The sequence below is a fragment of the Apodemus sylvaticus genome, chromosome 14 (assembly GCF_947179515.1).
Source record: "Apodemus sylvaticus chromosome 14, mApoSyl1.1, whole genome shotgun sequence".
Classification (NCBI taxonomy): Eukaryota; Metazoa; Chordata; class Mammalia; order Rodentia; family Muridae; genus Apodemus; species Apodemus sylvaticus.
Window position 1 is genome coordinate 55508347 of NC_067485.1, and position 27366 is coordinate 55535712.

At 44.4% G+C, this 27366-nt stretch overlaps 1 protein-coding gene across 3 annotated transcripts in view; it reads left to right on the forward strand.

Moving 5' to 3' along the window:
- The first annotated feature begins 592 nt into the window (after positions 1-592).
- Epc1 (enhancer of polycomb homolog 1) overlaps positions 593-27366 on the forward strand; it is an 86084-nt gene continuing 59310 nt past the window's right edge. The window contains exon 1 of one of the 3 annotated variants that reach the window (XM_052157766.1): positions 593-826. In XM_052157766.1, the coding sequence (XP_052013726.1) occupies positions 824-826 (3 nt within the window). In that variant the 5' untranslated portion in view covers positions 593-823. Of the gene's footprint in view, positions 827-26241; positions 26678-27366 lie in introns of those variants that run through there. The other 2 variants (XM_052157767.1, XM_052157765.1) reach the window with 2 other exon arrangements.

Sequence of the window (27366 nt, forward strand, 5' to 3'; positions counted from 1 at the left end):
TCTACCACTTCCTGGAGGCCGGGTGGAAGGATCCAAAAAAACTGGACACCTCAGCCATTTTGTTTGTAAGGCGGAGCGGTAGAACTGGGCCGGCCAGGAAGGGGTTTGGGAGCAGCGTGGAAAGGGGAGGGGGTGGGGGAGCTGAATACGGTTTCAATTTGTGTCAGGATTCATTCGATGCTAAAGCTGGGACCGCGGTGCTCGCGGCTGAAGGAGGCCCTCGGGGACGTCGCAACGAGCACCCTCGGATGGGCATCTTTCCCGAGAGGCCGCGTCCACATCCACGTCCCGCACGGACGCCGTCTCGCGTGGAGCACAGCACACCACGCGCAAGGGCGTGCCCAGATGCTCCGAGGACGCGGCCGCTGCCATTGTTGTGCTTGTCACTTACTCCCCAACCCAGAGCCAGGCCCGGGCGGCGGCGGCGCTCTCCCGAGCCTGGTGTAAAATGGCACAGTCGTGCATTCTTTCCGAGCTGCGGGAGGCGGGAGCGAGGGCGGGGCCCGGAGGCCGCCAGCCAATGGGCGTGCGTGCCCGCCCTCTCGCCCGCCAGCGCAGAGTTGTTAACCCCGCGCCTGCCGCCGCCGCCCGCTCCGCAGCCTCCAGCCTGCTCCATTCCCCCGGACGCCCTCGGATCCTGCGGCTGCCCGCCCCGCTCCGCCGCCCTCCATGGACGAAAGTCTCACTTTTGATTTACCAAATATTTTCAGGATGTTTGAAGATTCGTACGCTGCCCGGAGGCTGTTTTTTCTGGACAACCCAGACCCCAACCTATATTGTTACAATTTTTTTTTGAGAGCTGGCTGCTGCTTTGCCTACACCGATGGTAAGTTTATAATTTTAAACATTCTCGGCATTACATCTTCGAAAGGAGCATCAGATAAGAGAGGTTTTCATTGTGTTTCTTCTCACAAAACCGATCTTTGTATTTTTCTTTAGCTTCGATGTCTGCACGTTCCACCTAATTTTGTCTGGTTAATTTTTACCAAAAGGAAAAAAAAATGAGTTTTCTTGTCCATTGTTAAAGATAAACATGTATAATGAAAATTATACTTTAGTTGCTGTGAACTAAAGGGGAACTCAGATGTTTCAAGATGGACTTTTTTTGTGTGCCAGCAATGTTGGTACTGCCAAATATGTACGTATCCTCTTTATAAAAATTATCTATTGCCTAATTTGTCCAGAGTAAATTACCAACAAGCAAACTAACGTTGTAGTTTTGTTTTGGTTTTATAAAATAGATCTATTGTGATTCCCTTGATGGAGTACTTCAGAAAGCTGCTCTGGTATAATGAAGGCGGAGATTGACATAACCGGGTTTAAGTTATGGCTGTTGCTAAATAGTGGCTCTTTTATTGCTGAGCGGATCTAACTTGTGGTCTAGGATGTGATTTCTTTCAAGCTCTTTGTCGATTCATTTCTGCAGATCTATCTTATTTTTTCTCCAGAAAGGTACATTTGGGAGACATTTTGTAATTTTTGGCATTTTTCTAGTTTTCTTCTTTTTGCACACGGTGGGAGATTTTTTTTTTTTTTTTTTTTTTTTTTTTGTTCTGCACTGATCTGTGTTGGTGGCGCTGTAGTGCTCCTCAACAATTTGTCAGTTTTACTAAAAGAAAAAAGGAAGAAAAAAGGTGGGGCAAGATTTTATCTATTATCCTTTAATTTTCATAAAGAAAGTTCAATTTGGTCAGCTGTATTATTTAAGCATTTGCTGTGGACTGTACACCGCGGTGAGAACAGACATGTCGTCACAGCCAATCCAGGGGACATTGTGGACAAGCATGCAGTTGGCAGTCGTGTTTGATCTCATCTGATTTATTATCTCTATCAGATTCTTTAATAATAAGCTGCCCTTTGCCCTTTCCTTTCTAGCATTCTGTGTGTATTTTTCTTATTTTACAAAACCATGCCCATTAACACCCATTCAATGTAACAAAACATTTGAGTATTAGTTCTTTGGACATTGTAAAAGTTGAATTTCATTTTGAATCAAGGGATTTCTCAAATACATATTCTGATTCTGTCTTAAGAATGGTCTAGTAGCGTCTCATGTCTGTTTTATTTTGAGCTGCCTCTTGGATTGAATTTATAGACAGCCTTGTTTTAAAATGAGCAAATATTTTTAATGTTGGAACAAGATAATTTTTAAAGAATATTGCACGCATATTTTTAACTTAAAAATTGATATTTACATTTCTAAGGAGGCATTACATCTTTGTTCCTGAGAGTTATCTGATTAGAGACTAAGGGATTTAGGCCTAAAGCCTGCCAGGAACAAAAATATGTCACAATATGACATTGGCTTTACTGGTCTCTGTAAACATTTTGGTTGTTTGTGAAGATGTAGGAAGGATCAGTAATTCTACCTTGAAGTGCATTGTTTACCAAGTAAAGTAAAAACTGAAGCGGCTTTTGGATTATCTGACTAACAGGTTCTGTCTTGAGAGAGCAGGGTGTCAGGAGTCAAGAGTCTTTATTACTTTGACATGTGTAAATGCCCTTTCTACCGATCCTCTGACAGGCTGGAGTAAGAGAATATGTGAACAGGAGTAGAACCAGTATTTCCTAGAATCTGTTTATCTCTTTCCTTGAACTTCAGAAGAAACAAGCCCAAAGCCTGTATTTTGTTTGTAGCATGCTCAGAAGGTTTGGAAGTATTCACTGGTATAGTTCATTCTTTCTCTCTTTGTGAAGTCCAAATGCATTCAAGCGTGGCTTCTGACGGTATAGATTATGTATGGAATGAAATACTGCAGGTATAAATACTGTCTAACCTGGTTCTCTGAAGGCTTTAGCTCTCTGAAGCTGATCAGCTGGATAAAATATTCCTTCCAGCACATTTATTGCTAAAATATTCTCTTCTCCATAATGTAGTGATTTTTCCATTGTATTTAATTTCTGAAACTGGCTATGTTTGTCTAATGTCACCCCTTTTAAGAGCAAACTGAGCTGGGAAGTCCATCTGTAGCTATGCAATCCTCTTTGTTCTCCTCCTGACTATTACATCATTGATTATGAAGTAACCATTAGAGTTCAATCGTTACTTTTGAAAATCACTCAGACATTTCTATCACACATACTCTTCTAGATGTGACCTTGCCGTCACTGTGTAAGTAAAGAGGTTTAAATCTGTGAGGTAAAAATAATTCCCTATTTTATATTCGTCTCCATTTTCAAATGTACCTGGTGCTTCATCTTAGCTCTTGATTCTTTGGGAATTAATTCTTTTTAATTGACATTTTATAGACATTAAGTTCATGAGTTTGGTGTGGTTATGCTTAGAATTATAAAGCCATTTTTTTAATCATTAAAAAAATCCTTTATAAAATGTAATATATAAAGATCTAATTCATTTTTTTCATGGCAGAAATTGCTAGATCATAGATAGTCAAAAATTATTTTTTCACAATTTTGCTGTGTCATTTCTAATTGACACTTTTTGCATATCATTGTATCAGAGGGAATAGTAGCAAGTAGCAAAATTGACTTCATTGAGATGCCTTTTGTGTGTGTGTGTGAGTGTGTGTGTGCCTATGTGCATGTACACACAAACACTGCCCATCCCTCTTGTGGAGGGAGAGGTTAATGAATAGTGATATGGTCAGGAAACAGGTTGTAGAAGGAAGGAAGGACACAGAAGACAGGGACAGTCTGCAAGTCAGATTCTGAACAATACACCTCAGAAAAATGAACTTTGAATCCTCAATAATAGGAATAAACTGAAAATTACATTCAGACTAATGTACTGAGCCAGTATAGTTTCTTAATTCATTACTATGATGTCATTGGTATTCCTAAGTACTGAGAACATTTCAGATTAGCCAGACCCAGTAGGTAATAGATAATGGTAGGGTGAGGCAGCAAAGGGAGGAGGCATTTAGAGGCACAAAGGCAAGATGCCGACCTCACTCAGGGCCAGGCTCCCTTAACTTGGGAAGAACTTGAAAGAGAGGAGTATATACTCTTTGAATGCCACTTCAATACAGATCTGAAGCTGGATGTTTTAAATGGTACAGTTTTTCCTTCCTGCACATATTTGTCACTTCTCTGTTGTTTTTTTGGACATGCTGCAGATATTCCACAACGGTCACTTACTGTTTCTGGCATGATTTTACCAAGAAAAGAAAAATAACACACAAAATGGGTGTATTGTGATCTGACTTATTTTTTAATCTTTCCACGATGACCCTGAAATGAAGACTCCAAACAGAAAGTAAGGCAGAGATAGAAATTTCATTCCTGAACACATACACGCATGCTTTATACTTGCCGTGTGCAGGGCTGATTTTACCAGGGGTTCTCATTGTTCATCTCCATCAGTAGTTCAAGATGCTGGATCATGGTAGTGAGAGAGAATAAAAGAGTCCTTCTCTTATCCACCCAGAAGTTCAACATGGCTCCAAGTTCTAACAGTGTTTTAAATCAGAGGCTTTAGGTGTGGGATGTTACCATTTGGAGCCATTGACCATGTACAATCTCTGGAGGAAGAAAAATGTTTAAATTTTAACCTGTTAATATGGATCTGACAGTCGTCTTTTTATTAAAGGACCATAATTTGGACACCGAATACTCACAGCAGGCTTGGGGAAGTGGTGGTTGGCCTTCATGTTTCAGCTATAATTTAAACATATGGTACATAACTAGACAGCCACCTGATGCCTATTCCCATTACAAAGCAAGAAATGCAATTTTGGCTTATGTCTATAAGAAAGCACTTGAGAGGGCATCCTGTAGGATGAGTTTGGGGCGTGTCTCTGAGCTGTTTGTTTATTAGTTTATGTGCTTGCCTGCTTGTATCGATGGTTAGAATTCAACCCAGAGTCCAAAATGTTTACTTTTTAATATAACTTTTTTATGTGCATTGGTGTTTTGCCTGCATACATGTCTGTGGGAAGGTGTAGGATCCTCTGGAACTAGAGTTACAAAGAGCTGTGAGCTGCCATGTGGGTGCTGGGAATTGAACCCGAATACCCCAGAAGAGCAGCCACTGCTCTTAACTGCTGAGCCATCTCTCCAGCACCCCAGCACCCAACATGTTTACTTAAAAACAACAACAACAACAACAACAACAAACTGTTAAGCTATGGCAACTCAAAGACTCAGGACTTCAAGGTCAGCCTGTGTTACAGGAGATTCTGTCTCAAGAATCATAATTTATCATAAATGGACTTTGTACATTTTACTCACATAGCCCTAATTTAAACATTACCATGTTCAGAATCAACCTTTACAGTAGTACAGACAAATAAAAGGAGTAACCAAAGACTATTAGAAGCAATTTAAAATTGTTGAGTCGGGCTCTCGTATTGGGACCTGGGGTTCACCAGCTGTGCTAGGCTGGCTGGTGAGGAGTCTGGGGATGCACCTGTCACCAACCCCCCACCCCCATCGCTGAGATTACAGGCACATGGCACCATGCCTGGCTTTTCAGATTGTGCCAGTTATCTGAACTGAGGGCTCGCGCAGAAGCTCCTTTTAATATATATTCTTATTTTTAAATCTTCTGTAGCCATTTCTAATGCTACAAAACAGAAAAATTTAAAAGCAAAACAAATACTTTATGAAGTTAATACATTAAACATCTAGCTAATGTTTAATCTACTAAGCAAGTATAGAGCAAGAAAGTCAAATTAATGTTATTTCTACACAGACAAATTGAAGAACAAGGAGTTGCTGTAGATGATTTAAGATAACTAAATTATTTTGTTATAGAAACAGTTAACTCATACTGGCTGGGTATGTTAATCATCTAATTTGTTTTTGTGCTAACATAGAAGTCTGCTGAGAACAATGTTAAAACTAACAGTATTTATTATTTAAGTAATCAGGAGGGAAGCTCTAGGTTTGATGTACTAGCTGATTGGTTTTTATGAACTTTCTTGGTTTCTTTTTCCTTTGACACTGTCAGTGTTATCAAGATGGCTGCCGAGACACAGACATCAGAGTCTAGGAACACAGTTTTCAAAATGAGAAGACTCCGTTTTTACAAAGGCAGATGTCCTTTCCCAGAAACATTGGGCATGCCTTACTTCACTCAGTCAGTTGCAAGGTTGCAGTGATCTCAGAGGGTGTGGCTAGAGACATGCTTAGAAGGGTGAGCACTCGCTGCGTGTCCAAAACTCAGTGCTGTGAGCTTAGATTGCTTTGTGAGCTTCTACATGCACATTCCGGAGGGGTGAAGCGTTAACATCATCTATCTCCATGGTGACCAGACCAGTCAGCTAAATTACAAAGGGACAACCGGGGCTGCAGAGCTGGCTCAGCGGTTAAGAGTACATGTTGCTTTTCCAGAAGAGCCACATCTGATTCTCTGCACTTAGGTGGCAGCTCACAGCCACCTGTAACTCCCATTGCAGGAGATTTGACGTTGGCTTCCATGGTCACCTACACATCTGGTACACGTAAACACATGCAGACACAGACAAATAAATAAATACACAATTATTTTTAGAAGGCAATAGGAGTGTAGCTGCGCTCAACTAGGGCTTGTGTTGTTCTGCAGCCAGTACTGTCTCTGAATCTTCACACGGAGTAGGGAAGTTAAACTCATTTTTATGGAAGAAACAGAGAAATTGGCACACCTTAAACATGACCCATATTCCGAGTGAATCAAAGAATAGAGCTGGAACTTGTAGGTCTGAGATCAGAGCTTATATTATAGACTCACCTCTTCATTACTGCCACATTAGATCATCTGTAAATTTGCACTTTGTGAATTGACATATTTTAAATGCACAGTATAGTATAGCTGCATAATATTCATTATTTTATAACCAGTAGTCATTTCATAGGAGGAATGATCCTCATTTGGCAGTGATATACATCTGAATTTTTCTTTAAAACTTTATTTATTTACTTATTATGTATTTATTTACCTGTTATTTATTTATTACTGTCGTTGTGTGCATGCATGGCTTTCAGCATGTATGCACAGGAGTCGGACAACTTTTGGGATCTGTCTCTCTCCCTACCAGGGTTTTGGATTCAGATTCAGTCCTCAGGCTATGGCACAGGCCTCTTATACGCAGCGTGACCCTTAGCAGCCCTACTTCTGAGGTTTTTCATGTTGAGTTTGCCTAAGGTACCCTCACTATCAATTGTATGTGATGAGACTCTGTCAGAAGTTGATTTTTTTTTTTACAAATTTTAAACTTATGAAATTGACTTACATTCAAAAAGCAAAGAAGCCTTGTTGAAGTAGGGAATTTAACCACTTATGAAATTAAGTGCACATAGAATAATGGCTTCTATTTTATAGCATACAAGGCCTGATTAGGCTCTAAAATGGCTCATCACATAGAGGTACTTGATACACAAGTCTGATGACCTGAATTTAAGCCCCAGAATCTGCATGGTGGAAGAAGAAATCTATTCTCTGACCCTCACTTGTCCACACTCCCTGTCCTGTGCTCGCACACGTGTGTGTGTGCGCGCGCGCGCGCACACACACACACACACACACACACACACCCATCATCATCATCAGCAGCAGCAGCAGCAGCAGCATCCTAACAGTATAATAAAAAGAAAAGAAAAATAATCAAACTTTTTAGACATTTTCAGCTTCAGGTCATTAGGAAGCTTTTTCTTGGGGGACATTTTTGGAAGGATTTACAATACTTTGGGTCAGGAGGTGTCAAATTTTAGCACCAGAATCACCTGGATGGCTTATTAGAACACAGAGTGCTGGGCTACTCCTCTCAGGTCTTGGCTGCAGGAAGTCTGGGGGTGTCCTATGAGAATATGCTTTTTAAGCCAGACCCAAATGACCTGAATGCTCTCCTCAGGGGTACACCCTTGAGAACACTGTCCAGTTCTGTCAGGCTATATGCCATGATACTTAATTGGGCCTTAAAAGCTGGGTCACAAATTGCCATTCAAAACTGGCAGATATGATGAATGCCTACATGGGTGGGCAGGGTGGTCTCACTGATACACAAGGACTTAGTGGGTGTAAATTCAACAATTAAATTCGATGGCGATTCACATGCTGTGTTGCCAGTATTTGAAAATGTGGCCTTGGGCAAGTATCCTGGTCTAGGTTGATACTAAGCTTTAGAAATTCATTCTTGCCTGGCGGTAGTGCCACACGCCTGAAATCCCAGCACTCTGGGAAGCAGAGGCAGACAGATTACTGAGTTCAAGGCCAGCCTGGTCTACAGAGTGAGTTCCAGGACAGCCAGGGCTACACAGAGAAACCCTGTCTCTAGAAAAAAAGCAAAAAAGAAAAAGAAGAAGAAGAAGAAGAAGAAGAAGAAGAAGAAGAAGAAGAAGAAGAAGAAGAAATAATTCATTCTTGTTCTTTCAAACTTTGTTAAATTAAACAGCATGAAATTTTTAGAATTTCCCAAGAGCTACCCACAATTTACAAGTCATTTGGAAATCAGGTAAACACAGTTAGTTCGGTTTTATTCAGTAGGAAGTTGCAGTGGAAAGACTCCTATCTGGGCCATGTTCCTGGCTGTTCTCAGTCTTGTATCCCACCAACCATGAATAGCCCCATTCACGGGTAGGACTTGGTTTCCAAGCGCCTGAGAAAGGAAAGCGGTCATTGCCAGTGACCTATATTTAGTCCTGGAACTCAGGCTGTCACCACAGATCACTGGAAACTCTCATCTTCCAAGGCAGAGGTCACAGAGCACAGTTGGAAAACTTTGTATTTTCTTTTTCCTAAAGGTTGGTTTATTGTAAAAATCATAAATACAACACTGAGTGCCTTTAGGCGACTGATCCTCTAGCCATTGAAGGATGTCTTTTTACCTTGGCATCAACCAGCTGGGACATGGTTTGGGGGTCGGGGCAGGAACTGAAGCCCGGTATTATGCCAAGGATAGAGGAGGACTTTCCCCGGACTTTAATCGGATCTCTCCTCCATTATTATGTACAAGACTAAAGAACATTTAGTTCTGAAGACCTTTGCTTCTTTTTTCTACCTGAATGGAGGAAGAAAAAGCTAATTCACAGTCCTTACTCTCCTCAGAAGCCAGTATAATCTTTGTCTGTCCTTCCATTCAGCCAGAGGACTTGTTAGGAAAATGGCGTGAAGAACCTGTGAGTAGGGTGGCCGGGGACAGTGAGATGGCTCAGCAGCTAGGGAGACGCTGAGTCGATACTCTGAGGACAATTCCTGGGACCTACATGGTAGAAGGAGAGAACCAACTCCCCCAAAATCTCCTCTGACCTCCACATGTAGGGACATGGTGCCTATTGATACACAGAGACACACACACACACAAATATATATAAAGATTTAAAAAAAAAAAAAAGAATCATTCAGTTCATTTAGTCATAGATTCGTCTCATCTCAAATGGTATAAAACTCATGCGCTGTGCTGCCCGGTGAACTAGTCCACTTGCTACCTGGTTAAATCTGTATGCTTAAATTTGAAGTAATTAAACTTGGAAGCTTTATTTTCTCAATCAGACTATCTGCATTTCTTAGTAGTAGCTTCTATATTGGGCAGCACAGACTATGAAACATTTCTGATGTTCTAGAAGATTCTATTGGGTAACCCTGGTCCAGAACATCCGTGGATGCTCTAACTACTGTGGCAGGCTCATTCTCCTACCCTAGAACTTCTCACCGTTGCCTGTGTATGTGCCTGTGTTTATCCACCTGTGTACTGTGGTGCTGAGGACAGAGGCGGGACGGAACTGCCTCGTGCTTGCTAAGTAGGCACTTTACCTGTGGCTACACTCCCAGCCTCTGTCTACACATTGCTTCACCTGGAACTTTGCAAACTCAGGAAATTCTGAGTTAATTGATCTGCACTGGAGCTGGGCATAGGGTCTTCCACAGTTATTCTCAATCCTTAATATGCAGCTAGAGCTGAGGATCTCTGAGTTAGATCAGTAAGTTAACAACTACTGAAGGGTAAGGGGGCACACTTTTAATCCCAGCATTTGTGAGACAGAGGCAGGTGGGTCCCTGTGAGTTCAAGGCCAGCCTGCTCTACACAGTGAGTTCCAGGATAGCCAAGGCCACACAGAGAAAGCCTGTCTCAAAAAACAAAGCAACAACAAAACAAAACCCAAAGAGCTAGTGAAGCCAGCGATGGAGCCGGAACTCTGGAGGGCTGTGGGTGGACTAGTATTGCTATCCTTATCGCCATTTTCCAAAACCTAGAATCCTAGGAGGTGAAGGAGATCTAAAGTAAATAGATCATAACCGCACAGTTGCGTCGAGGGAAACAGTAAGCTAATAGCCCTTGCTGCCCAGACTTTAGCTAGGAAAGAGACGCTGACAATCGTCCTCTTTCTTTCCCAGGGAGCACTTTAGAAACCTTAAGAAAGCCTTACATATTTAAGAAATGTAACTTATAAATATGGCACGTCTCCAGTTCCCCTTAATATGTCAGTGCTACTTATAAACTTAGTAGGTATTCTGCTTAAAAGCGTAGGGGACAGACCTCCACTCGGTCCATTGTTAACCAGTTCAATTCCTTTCCATGCAAGTACTTAGGAGCCAGTTGTGGGGCACTCGCCTATAATCCTAGCTTGTGGGAGGTGGGAACAGGGACATCAGGTGTTCGAGGACTACCTCGGCTTTGTAGTGAGTTCAAGGCTAACCACATCAGATCTTGTTTCAAAGAGTAAAGGGCTTGCTGCACTTTGTACCGTGCTTTCTGTCTTCCTGGTTTGTGGTGTGCTTAGCTATTACAGAAACAGTTACAGCCTTACGTATGGTCTTGGAAGGTGCCTACTCCGTGATCTCCAAGCTCGCTGGGGTTTGATAAGCAGAATTTTTAATTACAAGGCAGCTATATCCTTGTCTGGGGCTTTCTGGGCCGTGCTGAGCCTTCCCAGTTCCCATTGTGTTTTTTAATTTAAAAGACATTCCAGGACCCTTTTGGAGTTAAATATTGACCTTCCTTTACCTATTTTTAAAGGAGATTAAAATTGCTCTTAAATTTTACTTTGACTATTAAGAGACATATTCTCATTGTGTAGCCCAGACTGACCTCAAACCTGCCAAGTTCCAATCTCAGCCGTGTGCCACCACATTTGGTTTGGATTAGAATTTTATGGTCCTCACACAAGTAGCTCCAATCAATTAACAGATATTTGGATTTTGCCTTTCTTTTTCTTTCTTCCTTTTTCTTTCTTTTTCAACAGACTTTCTTTTTTAAAAAGATTTATTTATTTTATATATGTGAGCATGCTGTCTCTGTCTTCAGAATCACCAGAAGAGGGCATCAGATCCCATTACAGATAGAGCCACTACGTGGTTGCTGGGAATTGAACTCAAGACCTTTGGAAGAGCAGTCAGTGCTCTTAAGTGATGAACCACCTCTCCAGCACAGATTTCTTAATCTTTAGAAATATATGACAGTCGTTTATATCTAAGCTTCCGAGATCTTTAAACGTGGCAGGAAGCCATATGGGTTTACCTTCTGTCTAGTGAATAGTCAGGTCTTACAGATGTGATACATTAACTGGTAGTCTCTGGACTTTGGGGTCTTGTCTGACCGTATGGCCATATTTCCAGAGTGCCTCTGTTAACAAGTGTCAGGGTTTCTATTCCTGCACAAACATCATGACCAAGAAGCAAGTTGGGGAGGAAAGGGTTTATTTAGCTTACACTTCCTCATAGCTGTTCATCACCAAAGGAAGTCAAGACTGGAACTCAAGCAGGCCAGGAAGCAGGAGCTGATACAGAGGCCACGGAGGGACTTTACTTACTGGCTTGCTTCCCCTGGCTTGCTCGCCTGCTTTTTTATAGAACCCAAGACTACCAGCCCAGGGATGGTACCGCCCACAATGGGCCCTCCCACCCTTGATCACTAATTGAGACAATGCCTTACAGCTGGATCTCATGGAGGCATTGCCTCAAGGGAAGGTCCCTTCTCTGTGATAACTCCATCTTGTGTCAAGTTGACACAAAAAACCAGCCTGTACAACAAGGTAATACAGAAAAAACTGACTAGACCATTCCAGTTGAGGATGGTGTTCCTTCAAGTGTTCTCTCCTGAGTTCTGAAATGCACCCTTTACTCCTGGATTAGGTTAGGCCAGTTAGATCATCACCCAGAGCCTCAGTTTCCCGAGACAGGTGGTATTGCTAACCGCACATTACCATGTGATTCCAGTGAACTCATGAGTTCGGAGTGCCTGTGGTGTGTTCCTGACCTGCTGAAGCTCTAGGTACATACTTTCAACTCACTCTCTGATGGCAGAGTCAAAAATGCCTCCTCATGCTCTCCAGAAGCACCGTAACAGTATCAGAGAATTAGCTTATAGAGATAGCAGAGAGCTCTCGGCTCACAGTTTTACAAGTTCTGATCTGTGACTGGAGACCTGTCACTGTTGAGGTGCCAGGAGTAGCAGTGAGGATCTTGGGACAGAGCAGATCCACTCACTTCATGGCCAGGGAGCAAAAGAGAATTAGGGAATAGGCCCCACCTTTCCCTTCATGAGACTGCCCCCAGTGATTTAAATCCTCCCACTTGGTCCAAGCTCCCAAAGGCCCCACCATCTCTACCCATTGCACCACCATGAGACCAAATGTTTAATAACTGTAGGAAACTTACGCTCCAAACTCTAGGAGATAGGGTGGGCATTGGAAGATCACCCATGTCTAAGACCCTAGCTCAGTGGTAGAAAACTTGCTTGCCTTGTTTGAGGGCCTGGGTTCAAGCCCAGTCCCCACCCTCACCCGCATTGCCTCATTCAAACACAGATTGTCAGTATTAGAAGAGCTTCTGGGGTGGAGTGCTGTCTTCTCCAGGTACTTTATTAAAAAGTCAGTGGGGGACTGGAAAGATGGCCCAGTGGGTAAGAACATCTGCTCTGCCAGCATGAGGACTGGGTTTAATCCCCACTACTCACACAACAAAACCTGATATAGAGGCATGCTAGCCACCCAGCCTAGCTCAAATGACAAGTTTCTTATTCATTTAGACACCCCGTCTCGGATCAGTAGGATGGAGACTTATAGAGGAAGACATCCAACATATTGTTCCAGCCTCTGCATGCGCACACTTGGATGTTCACGTGTTCAGACTTAGTGCCCAACACACACACACACACACACACACACACACATACACACGATCCGTGAATGAAACAGACTTTCCAAGAGATTCGATATTACCTCCTTTTCACCTTTTAAGCAAATATTTATTGAACTTCTACCACATTAAAAACAAAACAAGAACAACAACAAAACCTGCTGAGGATTACAGAGAAAGCAGAAAGGGCAGGTTTAGGAATGGGTTCACCTTACAGAGAAGGCAGTTTTGCCTAGAGCCTTGTGTTGCGGGTGGACTTTGCTCCTGAAGAAGGTGACACGAGGACAGACAGGCCAGGCAGAGCAAGCCACATGAACATAGGTAAGGCAGAACAAGGCCTCTAGGAAAAGCTAGACTATGGTAGGGCTGGCGCTTGGAATCTTTCAAGCTGGGCCTCTAGAACTCAGTGCCCCCAGAACAGTCCAAAGGTCAACCCACAAAATGGTAGAGACAGCGAGGAAGCAACTGCCTGTGTCTGTTGATTTTTTTTTTTTCACCACTTGCCAGGGGAAGGAAAATTTCAGCAGCTTCCATCTCTGATCAGTTTTGATGGGAGACTCGAGGTTGGAAGGTTTGAGAGGTTTCAGTAAACACGGGCACAGGGCAGCAAGGAGCAGCAAGGGGGCACTGAAAATTTGGTAGAATTTGTAGGTTGTTTCTATAACATTTCCTGCCAACTGTGAGTTTACATTTCTAACAACTTATATCACTACCATTATTCTTTTCCCCAGAATGAATAGAATTAACAGGCAGCAGAAGAATAGTTTACCTGTGACAGGCTGGTAGCGCTGCTGTTTATCTTAGAGGACAGAAACTACTCTCTGCATTGGTTCCTCTCAAATCTATAGAGGAAGCCAGAGCGTCACACAATAGTTTCAAAGTGCACACACATATTTTATTCTTAAGGCTCTAACTAGTCATTGTCTACCATGTAGATATACATACTATCAGGAAATACAGAAGACATAGTTTCATTACCAATCACATCTCAAAAACTTTTTAAATATTTTACTCATTATTAGTGTCTGTGTGTGTGTGTGTGTGTGTGTGTGTGTGTGTGTGTGTCTGTGTGTCTGTGTGTATGTGCGTGCGCTGGGGGTGGCAAAGCCTGACCCATGTGCAGAGGTCAAAGAACAAACTTGTGGGTTTGTTCTCTCCTTCACCTTTATGTAGGTTCCCAGGTCAGCAGGCTGTCTTGGCAAATACTGTTCACTGGCATCTTTTGGGGTTTGGGGGGTGGGGAGTGAGACAGGGATTCACTGTGTAGCCCTCCCTGCCTATCCTAGAACTCACACTACACTAGGCTGGCCTCGAACTCACAGATATCTGCCTGCCTCTGCCTCCTGAATGCTGGGATTAAAGACAAACACTACCACTGCCTAGCCCCTAAACATCTTTGATTACCATTTTTTTGGTTTTTTTTTTTTTTATCTTTTAAATGAGCCAGAGTTGAATATTTTGTTAAAGTATTTTAATAGAGGTATAAACACAAGCTTAGAAGACAAATGTACTCAAAGAAAGTCAGGCACACTTGAGAACATGCATAGGCCTGTCTTCTCAGAGAGTAGTCTGTCTTTGCTTAGCTTTCTCTATATTTAAAGTTTTTTGTTCTATCGTTTTTTCTGTCAATTGTGAGGAATAGAGATAATCGTATAATTGAAGAAGCATGAAGAATTCTTCCTTTTCAGAGGACGTGGGGACCCAGGAGACCGAGGTCTAACCCAGCCTGGGGGTGGTTTGTAGCTCAGAGCACTAGTGCAGCGTGAACAGGGCTTCAGGTTTGTTTCCCAGCAGCACAAGCAGAGAGAGGAGACCCCACGTGCCGGCTGTCGGCCGAGCACTGAAGCCCAGCGCCTTTAAAATAAGGTGCTCACGAGTAACCATTAGAAACCAGGAATTCTGCTGGATCATCATGGATTAGACTTTAGCTTATCCATGAGTCAGTTCTAAAAATATCATGTGTCTGAAATGCTTTTTGCTTTTTAAAACGAGCTCTTGAAACACAGCAGGAGGTGGCAGCATTATGAAAAGCTCTCTAAATTTTTTTCTATATTTATATTTGTGTGGAAGTTTTGCCTGCACAGGCCTGTGCACCACATGAATGCAGTAATAACAGAGGCCAGAAGAGGGCGTCAGGTCCCTTGATTGGTAGTCTTGAACCCTCACACTGGAGGTGAGAGCGGGGCTTGACTCAGTGGTCGCCAGACCTGTGCTGTCCTAGCAGCTGGGAAGGAAGGCTGCGTAGCCCTCCGGGTAACAGGCCAGCGGGAGTGCCGCGTCCTTTCCTGATTGCTGCTAATCACGGAAGACTTAGTTGCTAGAGAAGACCTTCGTCCACTTTCATGAGAAATCTTTTAAGCAATTTCACTAATTTCAGGATTCCCCACTCCCCTATTTCATTTCTTTTGCCTTGGTTCATCATTGGACTGTGTTAAGTCAGGCTCCTTTGTACGCAAAATGCCTCTCGTGGCGTCCTCTGAGGCCTGCATACCCTTCCTTCCCAGCTGCTGTGTTGAACTGAGTACTCTTCCTCGCATTGGGGTGGCACTTTGGAATTTTTAGAGATTGTTCCCACTGTACTATTCATTTGCTCTGGTTAACCACCATTCTCATGAGACCATCCTGCTCAGAAGTTAACCCTTTCTGTAGGGCAGTTGTGTGAGTCAAGTGACGGCCAGAGCAGATCACCGAGAAGGTCAACAGGAAAGACATTCTCAAGGAGGCAGCCCATGGTGACCTGCCTCCCTCCGTTGGTGCCAGGCCTGTGCCATCTCGCGTCCTGATTGGGTTTGGGTGCTTGCTTCCAGCTGCCAGGAATCAGAGGGGAAGAGGCAAAGAATTCACTTTTACAACAAATCTCCTGCGCTCACAAACCGGTAATGTAGTATCAGTCAGTGAGGTTGGACCCCTTATTCCATCATGTACCTCTGAATAGTGCTGTCTTGGGGACCGAGGTTTCTACCCAGAAGCTTTTCAGGGACATTTAGTGTTGAGACTGAAACAGTCATGCTAAGTAATAGATATGTGAATGGGATTCAGATCTTCAACCCAGGAAGCTAGTTTTCCTTTCCAGTGCCTGTTGATGTCTTAAATGTAAATGATTTCTTACCGTGCTAACCATTTGCACTGTCCCAGAGGCAAACAGTAGGTAGCTGTGTCAGGAAGCTGGTACACTTGGGAGTGATACCCTGAGTAACTGTGGAAGCCTCGGGTAGGGAGCTTGAGTGGTCATTGAATAACCTTTGATGGTTAATCACCTGGTAATGAGGTGAAAAGAACATGGGGCGTGCCTTCTGCAGACCCTACTTGCCTGCATGGTGCATAGCTGTTAAATGGAAAGAAATCAAAAGGCTCAACCTCCACTATGCTTCCGTAGACTGGTCCTGTAAATATCATGTAGGTGTTTGGTTGGAGAATTTCTGTTGTTTCTTTAGTTAAAGGAGGTGAGTCCCTTACAGACACTAATTCTGTTTCATACCAAGCATACAGAAAGTAAATTGTAGAGCTGTGTGTGTGTGTGTGTGTGTGTGTGTGTGAGAGAGAGAGAGAGAGAGAGAGAGAGAGAGAGAGAGAGAGCTGTGGTGACTGATGCTTACCTGGCATGTTGAGGCTCAGGCTCTGTTCCCTGACAGTAACAAGAAATAAAGCATGGAAAGTAAAATAGTTACGATGCAGATTTCTTTAAAAATGGGTCCTGTAAAAGTAGGCACTGTGAGACACACACACACACACACACACACACACACAATCCCAGAAAGATGAGGAAGGAGGACCACAAGTTTGAAGCCAGCCTGAGCTGGAGAATTCTACATAGTGAGACCTTGTCTCCGAGGAGAGAAACAGAGGCTGGGAGGGGAACTGACTGGCTTGGGCATTCTTTTCCCATGAAATATTTCATCATATCCTTGGAGAACCTCACTGATAGGTTTATGATTCTAAAGTTTTAAAATGGGAAGGAACAGTTCCAAGGGCTTATCAGAGTTCACCTTGAGAAGTTTGAGGATTAAATAAAGTGAACTTTTTTTTAGATGCAGGGTTTTAAGAATCAAAAAATTTGTGGAATAGCCGGGTGGTGGTGGCACACACCTGTATTCCCAGCACTCTGGGAGGCAGAGGCAGGCGGATTTCTGAGTTCAAGGCCAGCCTGGTCTACAGAGTGAGTTCCAGGACAGCTAGAGCTACACAGAGAAACCCTGTCTCGAAAAAAACAAATCAACCCCCCCCCCCAAAAAAAACAAAAAAAAAACAAACAAAAAAAATTGTGGAGTATACCAATCTGCTCAGCTCTAGTTTCTATAGGAATTCTGACCAATTCTTTGTTTAAATGACTTGCTTAGCATTTTTTTATTATCAGGATAAAAATCTTTATCAGGTGCTGGAGAGGTGCTCAGTGATTATGAACACCTGCTACTCCTTCAGAGGACCCTAATTCAGTCCCCACTTCCCATGTGGAGTGGCTCATAACCACCTCTATCTCCAACGTTAGAGGGTCTCCAGATTCTCCGAACCTTCAGGCACCCGTGTGCATGTCCACATACCTACAGCCAATGGAAACAAATATAATACTTTATAGCTATATAGACCCTCAAGCATTTTCAGTTTGTGTGTCAGGCATCTTAGACAATAAGGTGCAAAATGTGGTTGAAAATGTTCTATGTCTTTGAGTTGTTGTGACTGGAATTTGCTGAAGTGTGCTATAGATACATTCAGACACATCTGAGACACTGTATGCAGCATCCCGTTTCTTACTGCAGGTTGCCTCTAGGCCCATCAGGAACTCACAGTTTTTGTAAAGGGCAAGGTATAATTTGTAGTATTTTCCAGGCTTATTAGCTTATGTATTCATTCATTTATTTCTTCAGCACCAAGGGTGGAACCCAAGGTCTGTAGCATGCTAGGCAGGTGTTGAACCGTGGAACCACACATCCAGTCCCTACTGGTATTTTATATACCTATGTAACTTTTATTTTAGTATCTGGACTCATGTATTATAAAGCATACTTTTGGAAAATGTCAAATTAATATGTGGAAAGAAATGATACTATTTAAGATCAAGGTTTTTTGAGACTACTCAGATAAAGAACAGCTTGTCCATTTGAATGTTTACAGACACAGAATCATCTTTATTCAAAGAACTATAGACATTTATTCTCTGCTGTCTTAAACCATGGTAGTTAAAATCATTTTCTATCATAAGTGCTCTATTAAGATTATATATGTCTGTTTGTTGAGACAGAGTCTCTCAATATAGTCATGGGTGTCCTGAAACTCACTGTGTAGCCCAGGCTGGCCTCAGACTCACAAAGATCTTCCTGCCTCTGCTTCCTAAATGCTGAGATTAATGGTGTGTACCACCACACCTTGTCTTATGTGTGTTCTTTATAGTAAACAACTGAGTCAGTGTATGTAGAGTGCCTTAAGGGAATAATGCTTTAAAAAAAACTAAGGCACATACTATTAGGCACATACGTAGGACACAGGCAGGAGGTGGCAAGTTTGAGACCAGCTTGGGTTACACATTGAGACCCTGTCTGAAAAATAATCAAATATTTTAAAAAGACTATTTAGTGACAAGAGAGCACGCTCAAATTGTGTGGAGAGACAAAGACCATGAACAGAGGTAGTGTTGTCAATGGCGTAGGATCACTGTAAAACAAGCAAAGAAAAAAGTCAAACCAAAACTGAACAAAGCCAGCCCAAAACGATTGGCAGACATGAAAGCATCAGCATGTTAACCTTGTGACTAGATCAATTAAACCAACCTGTTGCCACATCTCAGGCTGTCAGCTCAGCACCGCTTGTCCTGGGTTTGAGCTTACTGAGTTCTCTGAGTTTGGGAAACTCAGTCCTCAGGAAATCAGATCTGAATGTGAATTCTACCTCTCAGTAATTCCCGAAGGCCAACAGGCATTTGGTGCGGTAGCCTGAGCCAGAAAAAGGGATGTACTGGAGAGGCGTGCATGAATGGAATGCTTCCTCAAAATGTAAGGTACATCAGGATGGTGAAGACTGGGGTCCTCAGGCTAAGGCCTGGCCTAAGCTAAAACTTAGCCCAAGGTGGTGTTACTCCTTTGACTGGTGGATGAATTACTTTTCTTGTTGCCATGACAAAATAGCAGACAGAGGCTCTTAGGGGAAGAACAATTAAAGGGAAAAGGTCAGTCTTGGCAGCAATTTGATGGTAACAGCTGAGTTTATGGTAGTGGGAGCTTTGGTACCTTCAGGAAGCAGGGAGCCCCAGTGGGAGCCAGGCTAGTGTAGAATCCTCAATGTCTAGCCCTAAGGCCTTAGGTCTGCCAGCTCCACCCCATGTCTAAAGGTTCTACAGTTTCCCAAAATAGCACCACACTGCCTGAGCCCAGGTATTTAAATAAATGAGTCTGTGAAGGACATTTCCCATTCAAACCATAACAGCAAGAAACTACAAAGCCTTGCTGGAGAGCAGAGCCAGGGAGATGGCCCAGTGGGTGGAGCGCTTACTGCCCAGCCTGATAGCCGGAGTTCGGTGCCCAGGTGCCCAAGATCCACATGGTGGATAGAGTACTGAAACAGGTTTTCCTCAGACCTTTATACATGGGCCATGCATTGCCTCCCCGCCAATATTAAAGAAAGAAAGAAACGTTTAAGAAAATCACATAGGAGGGCACTTGGAAATGGCTTGAAGTCTTGCTTGGCTCTGGCCCTCCAGAAGAAAGAGCAGCATGGTCCAGGTACCACAGGCCGCCGTTCCTCCATCTCAGCTGCCAACCCACCAGCCTGTTTGCACAAAGCACCCTACAGAAAGGATTCAGTGCACCTAGGTGACCCGCCCCTTCCTTTGTTCTGGTGAGCTCAGCTCCGCTCCAGGCTTAACCCTACATCCCCCTTTGAGCCCCTCCCCCGCCCCAGCCTCTCCCCCACCCCTGGCCCTCTCACTCTGCTGTCTGGACTCTGGATGGTGCTTCCTGGGCCTCTGTCCTCCTCGCTCTGCTCCTGTCCTGCCTCTCCACGGCTCACTTCTGACACCTGCAGTCTCACTCCTTGGGTTTAGAATCCTCACTTTCTCTTCCGTCCTGTGGACAGGGCCAGGAGCTGGATGCAGAGTGCATATGCAGGTGACGGCCCTCAATCGTCAGTGAAAACTGACAAGCAAGCGACACTCCATTTCACTAAAGCTAGCTCACGTGATGACAAGAAAGGTAATTCTGTACCCAGGGATAGAAAGAAACCAGAAAGCATCCGCGTGCTGTTGTAGGAGCCTGTAGCTGTTCGCTGTAACCCCGCCTACACGAATACCCTCTCGGCTCCCAGCAGTCCCCCAGATCGGTCATTGCCTTGGTCCTTGCTCACGGGCAGCTTGTTTCTTCCTTCAGATTTTACTCCCTTCCCCTCCTGTGCCACATCCACCTTCCTGATGCACATGTGTTCCTTTGGAAACGGCGCACAGGTTGTGGGTCCCATCTCAAGACTGTAAGGAGCCCAACCGAGGCTTATCCTCTGGAGTTCAGGATCTTTCTCCTGCTCTGACTTACATCCTTCGTGGAGTCTGCCCTTCGTGGGAGCACCTGAGTGGGCTGAGTGTGTCAGCATAGTTGGCACAACTCATTTGAGATACACTCTGCCAAATGTTTTGAACACAGACGGTTTCATTCTTAATCTTTTTACATTTTTCCAGTATTGAATTTTATTCTTCTAGACACCTAGTTGTTCATGACTTAGATCAGAATTCTGGTCTCTCTGTTAAATACTAAGTCACTAAAACTCAAGCTCAGGTTTCCATGGTTTCCAACTCTGACTTTCTACCACTTCTCCAGCTAGGCTGGACAGGCTCCACCTCGAAATGCTATCAGGGTCTTAACCGCCTGCCTACAGGGTGGGCAAAAACCTCATGGCTTGAAGGAGCTGTATCAAACTGACCCAGCCACCCTTCGTGGGATGGGAATTCTCAATTTTGTCAAAATCAGTGTGGTAGTAAGTAAGGTTTGTATAACTTTAGAATATACTTTACACAGTAAGATATCCTAGATGACTTGTCTTTGTTTGTTTTTTGTTTGTTTTTGAGACAGTTTCTCTGTGTAGTCCTGGCTGTCCTAGACTCACTTCATAGACCAGGATAGCCTCGAATTCACAGAAATCCTCTGTGAATTCCTCTGCCTTTTGTGTGCTACCACCACTTGGCTGAGGTTTTTGTTTTTTTAATGTTCATATTGGTGAATCTACTTCATGCCGTTTTTAAATTGTAGGCATAAGTCACAATGTAGAGAATCTAGCATGAAGTTATGATTTCTGGGATACTCTATTAAAAGCATTGCAATACAAACTGTCGCATTTCCTTTCTAGAATTTTCTAGGTTAAAAAAAACAAAACAAAACAAAAACAACCTAACATCTTAAAGGTTCCCGGTCTGTATTTTAAGTGTTATGTTGGAAGAATTATTTATTGACATTTCTTATGTGCCTTATTATGAAAATAAGAGGGACAGCAAGTTAAGGGAAATCATTGTCTTAAGCAAAACCATATTTGCTCAGCACTGCTGCTTTTGCACAGTGCTCAGAACCAGTATTCTCATTTAGTGCATTCCTATGTAAAGGTGTTACCATCCAGCCAGACAGTGGTGGCATATGCCTTTAATGCCAGCACTCAGGAGGCAGAGGCAGGCAGATTTCCCAGTTTGAGGCCAGCCTGGTCTAAAGAGCAAATTTCAAGACAGCCAAAGCTACACAGAGACCCTGTCTCAAAAAAAAAAAAAAAGTTAATTTTTTATTTCCCAAATATATACAGTAATAGCATCTCCCCTTGAGAGGTCATATGCATTGTGTTTTCTCATTTCTCTAGCATTGACTGCTTCACACTAACTCTGAATAAACTGTTGGTAAATATTTATTAAATGCTTTCAGGAATGAGGAAGCCGGACATCTGCTATTATGTATTATGGTATTATAATATTTAATCCTATTGTTTTATCAAGGAATTTAACTCTTTGTATTACTCTTCATACTTGGCTTCATGTCTTCCTTCTTATGAGTAGGAAGATTGTCCTGAAGTTAATCCATCTTTGCTTTAGTATAAACATCTCTCCCACCTTCCCAAAGAACAAAACCCTTGTCCCATCATGTTTTTCTCTGTCATCCCTTCTTCCCCATTTCATGTCCTCTCTTCTTGAGTTAATCTTATTTCTGAGACTTTAAAATCAGACACAGAGATTCTATTCTAACCTCCATATTCTCGCCAGCTTCATGACCAGAGACAGCTCATATACCTTCTCTAACCTGACAGACACATCAAATAAGGCTATCAGGGAGGTGATATAGAAAGCATGGAGTGAAAGACAATTATTCTTGCTGTTTGAAAGTGGAGTTCACTTCAGAGAAAGAACAGTTCATGTAGTCTTAAGGATTGTTGAGTTCGTCTAATTTCTTGTTTGTTTTTCAGATTATAAATGTAGCACTTAGCTGAATTAAGTTTCATGGAGGGGTTGATATTGAGTTGGATTCTGAAGGAGAGTAGAATTCATCTTAGATTGATCTTGTGAGAGGTACCAGCACTCGGGAGGCAGAGACAGAAGGATAGAGAGTTCATAGCTGCCTGAGGTACACAGCGAACACATTCCTCAAAAACCAAGGGTTGCGAGATATGAAAGAGAGTGTAGAACTGGGCCTAGAGTGTGAGGCCCAGTTCAGTTCTCAGCAATAACTTGAAAGACTGTGACACAAGTCTACCAGCCCAGGGTTGGCACCTCCCACAGTGGGCCCTCCCACCCTTGATCACTAACTGATAAAATGCCTTACAGCTGGATCTCATGGAGGCATTTCCTCAAGGGAGACTCCTTTCTCTGTGATAAACTCCAGCTTGTGTCAAGTTGACACACAAAACCAGCCAGCACAGCATCTTTCAGATCCACATCTTGTGCTGCCATCATGTGATATTTGCTCAACTCATCTGTTGCCACCCGCACTCACTGTTTGTGTGTGTGTGTTTGTGTGTGAAAGAGAGAGAGAGGGAGAGAGGGAGGGAGAGAGATGGAGAGAGAGAATGTGACTGTGTGTGTGAGACTGAGTGTTTATGTATATGTGTTTCTGAGTATGTATGTATATGTGTGAGACTGTAAGTACGTGTGTATGTGTTTATGTATAAGTGTGTATGAAACTAAGTATGTGAGTGCGCATATGTCTATATGTGTGTGAGTGTGTGTATGAACGTGTGTATGAGTGTGAGATTGTAAGTATGTGTGTGTATGAGTATGTGAGTGTGTATATAAGTATATGTGTGTGAGTGTGTGTTGCTTGCTTGGTTTCTTGGGGCAGCGGCTTCCTTATAGTCTGAGATGGCTGCAGTCCTGCTCTTCTTCAGCCTTCTGAAGCTGGATCCCAGATCTGCATCCCCACATCTCCAGCATTTCCCTGGGCTGCCACGTGTGCTTCCCCACTCTCTCATGTGTGTTCCGTACAGAGACAGCCTGTTAGCACCTCTGTTCAGCATGTGTTTGTGATATGACTTATAGCCATTTTAAACTACAAATCTTTTCCCAAATATGTTTCTGTTTGAGAAAAAGTAAGTGCATTCCACATATGTATAGCATACATTTTGGCAGCATTGAGAATTTTATGCAGCTATTGTTGGGAACACTTACAAAAAGTGAGAGGCTTAAATAGAAAGTTAAAGGCAGTGCAAGACTAGTGCTTTTTCCTCCTAAGGAAACTTTGAGTAGGAGAACTGAGAAAAACTAGATCTGAGGGGCTAGAGAGAGGCTCAGTGGTTAAGAGCACTGACTGCTTTTCCGAAGGTCCTGAGTTCAAATCCCAGCAATCACATGATGGCTCACAACCATCTGTAATGAGATATGACACCCTTTTCTGGTGTGTCTGAAGACGGCTAATAAATAAATCTAAAACAAACAAACAAACAAACTAGATCTGAGCTTTCATTACTGTGTCCTGCCTCTCAGAATGATGAGTTATGAAGTGCAGAGAAGTGGAACTCCTTTGGGTCCTGAGAAACCTAGAAGGGCCTGAGAGTTGAACTCCAGGGTACAAGGACATGAATGGAGAACTTGCTTTGAAAACTTCATGTCTGCTTCTTAGCAGGCATATTGTATGTATGATCTACATGCTGAGTGTAATGAACATTTCCAGAAAACACAGTTTATTTCTGCAATGTCATTACTGTCAATAATGTGCCATTATTTATTATTATATGTGAGTACACTGTAGCTGTCTTCAGACACACCAGAAGAGGATGTCATATCTCATTACAGATGGTTGTGAGCCACCATGTGGTTGCTGAGATTTGAACTCAGGACATTTGGAAGAGCAGTCAGTGCTCTTAACCGCTAAGCCTCTCTCCAGCCCCTCAGATCTACTGCAGAATGTAGAAATGTGTCCGTAGGCTGCAGTTAGTCCATGCTGCCGTAGGGTATAGACGCATATCATAGGCTGCAGAGTGACTGCTGCTATAGGATGGAGAAACATACCAATAGGCTGCTGCTTGCCAGTCTCTTTTGTCTCGCTGGGATTGGAGCCCAGGACTTTGTGCATGCTACCGGTCCCCTGCCTGGGGGGCCTTAGGCTGTCCTTTCAATGAAGATAAAAATAAGTAATTTCCTCAGCTCACTCATTAGCTGTAGACACTACTTTGTCCTCTAAAATCTTCAGTTCCCTAACTATAATTTCTCCTACTAGGATTTTCAGTCACCTGGTATTACAGGCTGAGGGACTGCCACTGGTTCCCAGAGCGGCCAGTGTCCCCTAACTGTTGAACCTGACTAGATAAAGGCATGTCCCATGGTGGATCTCACAGGTTTTCTGATTCCTAGAATATGATCTGTCTTCCATACCCCTGAGATTTATCTTTCCCTCTTTTCCTCCCCCTTTTCTCCTCCCCTTTCATAACCCATGCTTATCTGCATAATCTCACTTGAGTATCCTCTCCCAAAACTTCTGTGAATACTTCAGTAGCGCCTCACCACTTCTGCCCATTCCAACAATCCGCACTAGCTTTCGTCCTAACTCCTGAGCCCAGATGCTGGAGGAAAGGCAGGTCAAAGTCCCACTGCCTCCCAGAGTCAAGCTGGCTGCCAGCATTGGCGGTTTAGGGTGATCCTGAAGAACTGCAGTCTGTCTCCTGTTTGTCTGCTCTCCCCTGCTCTAGTGAAGTCAAGTGTGCTCTTGTGGGACTAAGGTCAGAATTAATGTTACATAGAAACAAACCTAAGAGATAGTTTGTCTGTGCACTAAGAGCTTCTATCAAACCCTGTATTTAAGAGTAGTGATTATTTTTACTATGTAGCCCTTGAGGAAATCAGACTTATAACGTGTTTTTAAAATCTTGAACGTTTGAAAATTTGCCGCCAAACCTTTAAAATCCATCCTAGCAGTCTTCCCAGTTTATAAAATATTTTACTGAAGATATATTTGGGTACTTATTTTCATGTATAATACAAGCCAGCTATTAGGAGTCTTATCAATATCTATTCTTTGTTAAATAAATTAGCGCTTAACCTCCCATTTCTGATGTGGCCACGGAACCACCACAGGTCTTTGATTCGATTTTATAAAGTTTTCCAGAGAACAGATGGCAAGAGTGTGAACCTGTAACTACGTTGAAATAGCGTTTCTTCTAAATATAACAGAAATTCATGAGCTAGCTAGCACTACAGGACTGGCTGTGGGATTTGGAAACTGTGTCTGAAATGTTTCACTTAAGATTGTTACAATTTGCGGTAATTATTCTGCTTGCTTCAATTATACTAAAATGGATAAATAAAACGTGGGATTGGAAAGGGGAAAACTACTTTGAAGCTGAATATATAGGTAGTGGTTATAGAGAGCCCAGGGTTGGAGACTGACCACTGACTTGATGCTGAACCTGTTAAGAATGACATCAAAAGTTTCGTTCGACTTAGAGAGTTGGCCTGTGATTTCGCGTGCGTTTTCATTTCTAAGTCCCTGGACCTCCCGCACTGCGCTGCGCTCGCTCTGCGCGGCCGCCCGGCGGTGACAGGTGCCCGCGCCCGAGACGCAGGCCGAAGCATCCCGGCCGCTCTAAGCGCCGGCCTTTCCAGGGCCCGCGCGGGCGCCGAGCTCGTCGCTCCTTCGCTCGAGCACCGCGCAGGGCGGGCGCGAGGCGGCCGAGCGGAGCGGGCGAGGCCGGCGGCCGGCGGGCCGGGGGTTGGCGGGACGCGCGCTCCATGCCGCGCCGCGCCGGCGCCCGCTCGAGCCCGCGCTCCCCCCGCGCGTGCCCGCGCCGCTGCGCGATGCAGTGTGGGGAATGGCTGGGGTTGGCTGAAGAGCGCACAGTGGAGTTTTAATGTCCGCCATGTTGGCCATGGCGTATTGAAGAGAGCGAGTGAGCGAGGCGCGGAGCGGCACAGCCTCCCACCCTCCAGGCTGGTGTCAGGGTCCGGACGGCGGGCTTTGCGCTCCGCCCCCAAGTCCCCGGCAGCGGCAGGCGAGTGGAGACCGAAACTCCGGTTCTCCATGATCCCGCTGGCCGGGGCCGTTTCCCCAGAGCGGAGAGGTATCTGCTGCGCCTGAGATGAGTAAACTGTCGTTTCGGGCGCGGGCGCTGGACGCCTCGAAGCCGCTGCCGGTCTTCCGCTGTGAGGATCTGCCCGACCTGCACGAATACGCCTCGATAAACCGGGCCGTGCCGCAGATGCCCACCGGAATGGAGAAGGAAGAGGAGTCGGTACGTGTTAACTCCCCTGTCCGACCCGCCGCCAGGCCCGCGCCCTCCGCTGCCCGCGGCGGCGGCGGAGCACCAGACCCACACAAAATGGCCGCCATCTTCTCTCCGCCGCCGACTCTCGGTCGCCGGCCGGGCCGGTCCCCCCGTCTCCCCGGGTGCTCGGTCCCGGGCCGCTAAGGCCCGGCGGAGCCCCCTCGAAGGCCTCCCGCCGTCCTCGGCCACTGGTACCCGGGTCCCGCGGAGTTCGGGGGCCCGAAAGGCACAAAGGGGTCACGTGACGAAGCCGCCGGCAGCCATTTTGTGGTCTCAGTTCTTGGGTTGGGCCTTGTGCATATCCGGAGAGGGAAGCGGGCTGGGCGGCGGTGGGGGTGCAGCGAGCCGGGAGTGGGCCGCGCCTGCAGGCCCCTCGAAGGGCCGCTAGGTGGCGCTCTGGGGCCGTCGGGCCTGGCTTCGGCTGCGGGCGCAGGTCTGAGCGCACTTGCTCGTGGGCTCGGTGCAGTCCCCACGTGGAGCCTGTCATGCCGACTTCAGGGCTCAGGCTGATTTCTCTCCCCTTCCTGAAAGGAAATGGCGAGGGTGCTCCGGGTCTTCCCAGACGCCATTACATGTATAGAAGATGAAACTCCGGGTATACACTTGCTTTCACCCGCAGTGCTGGCGGGAAGAGAAAAAAAACTGTCTCCTACTTT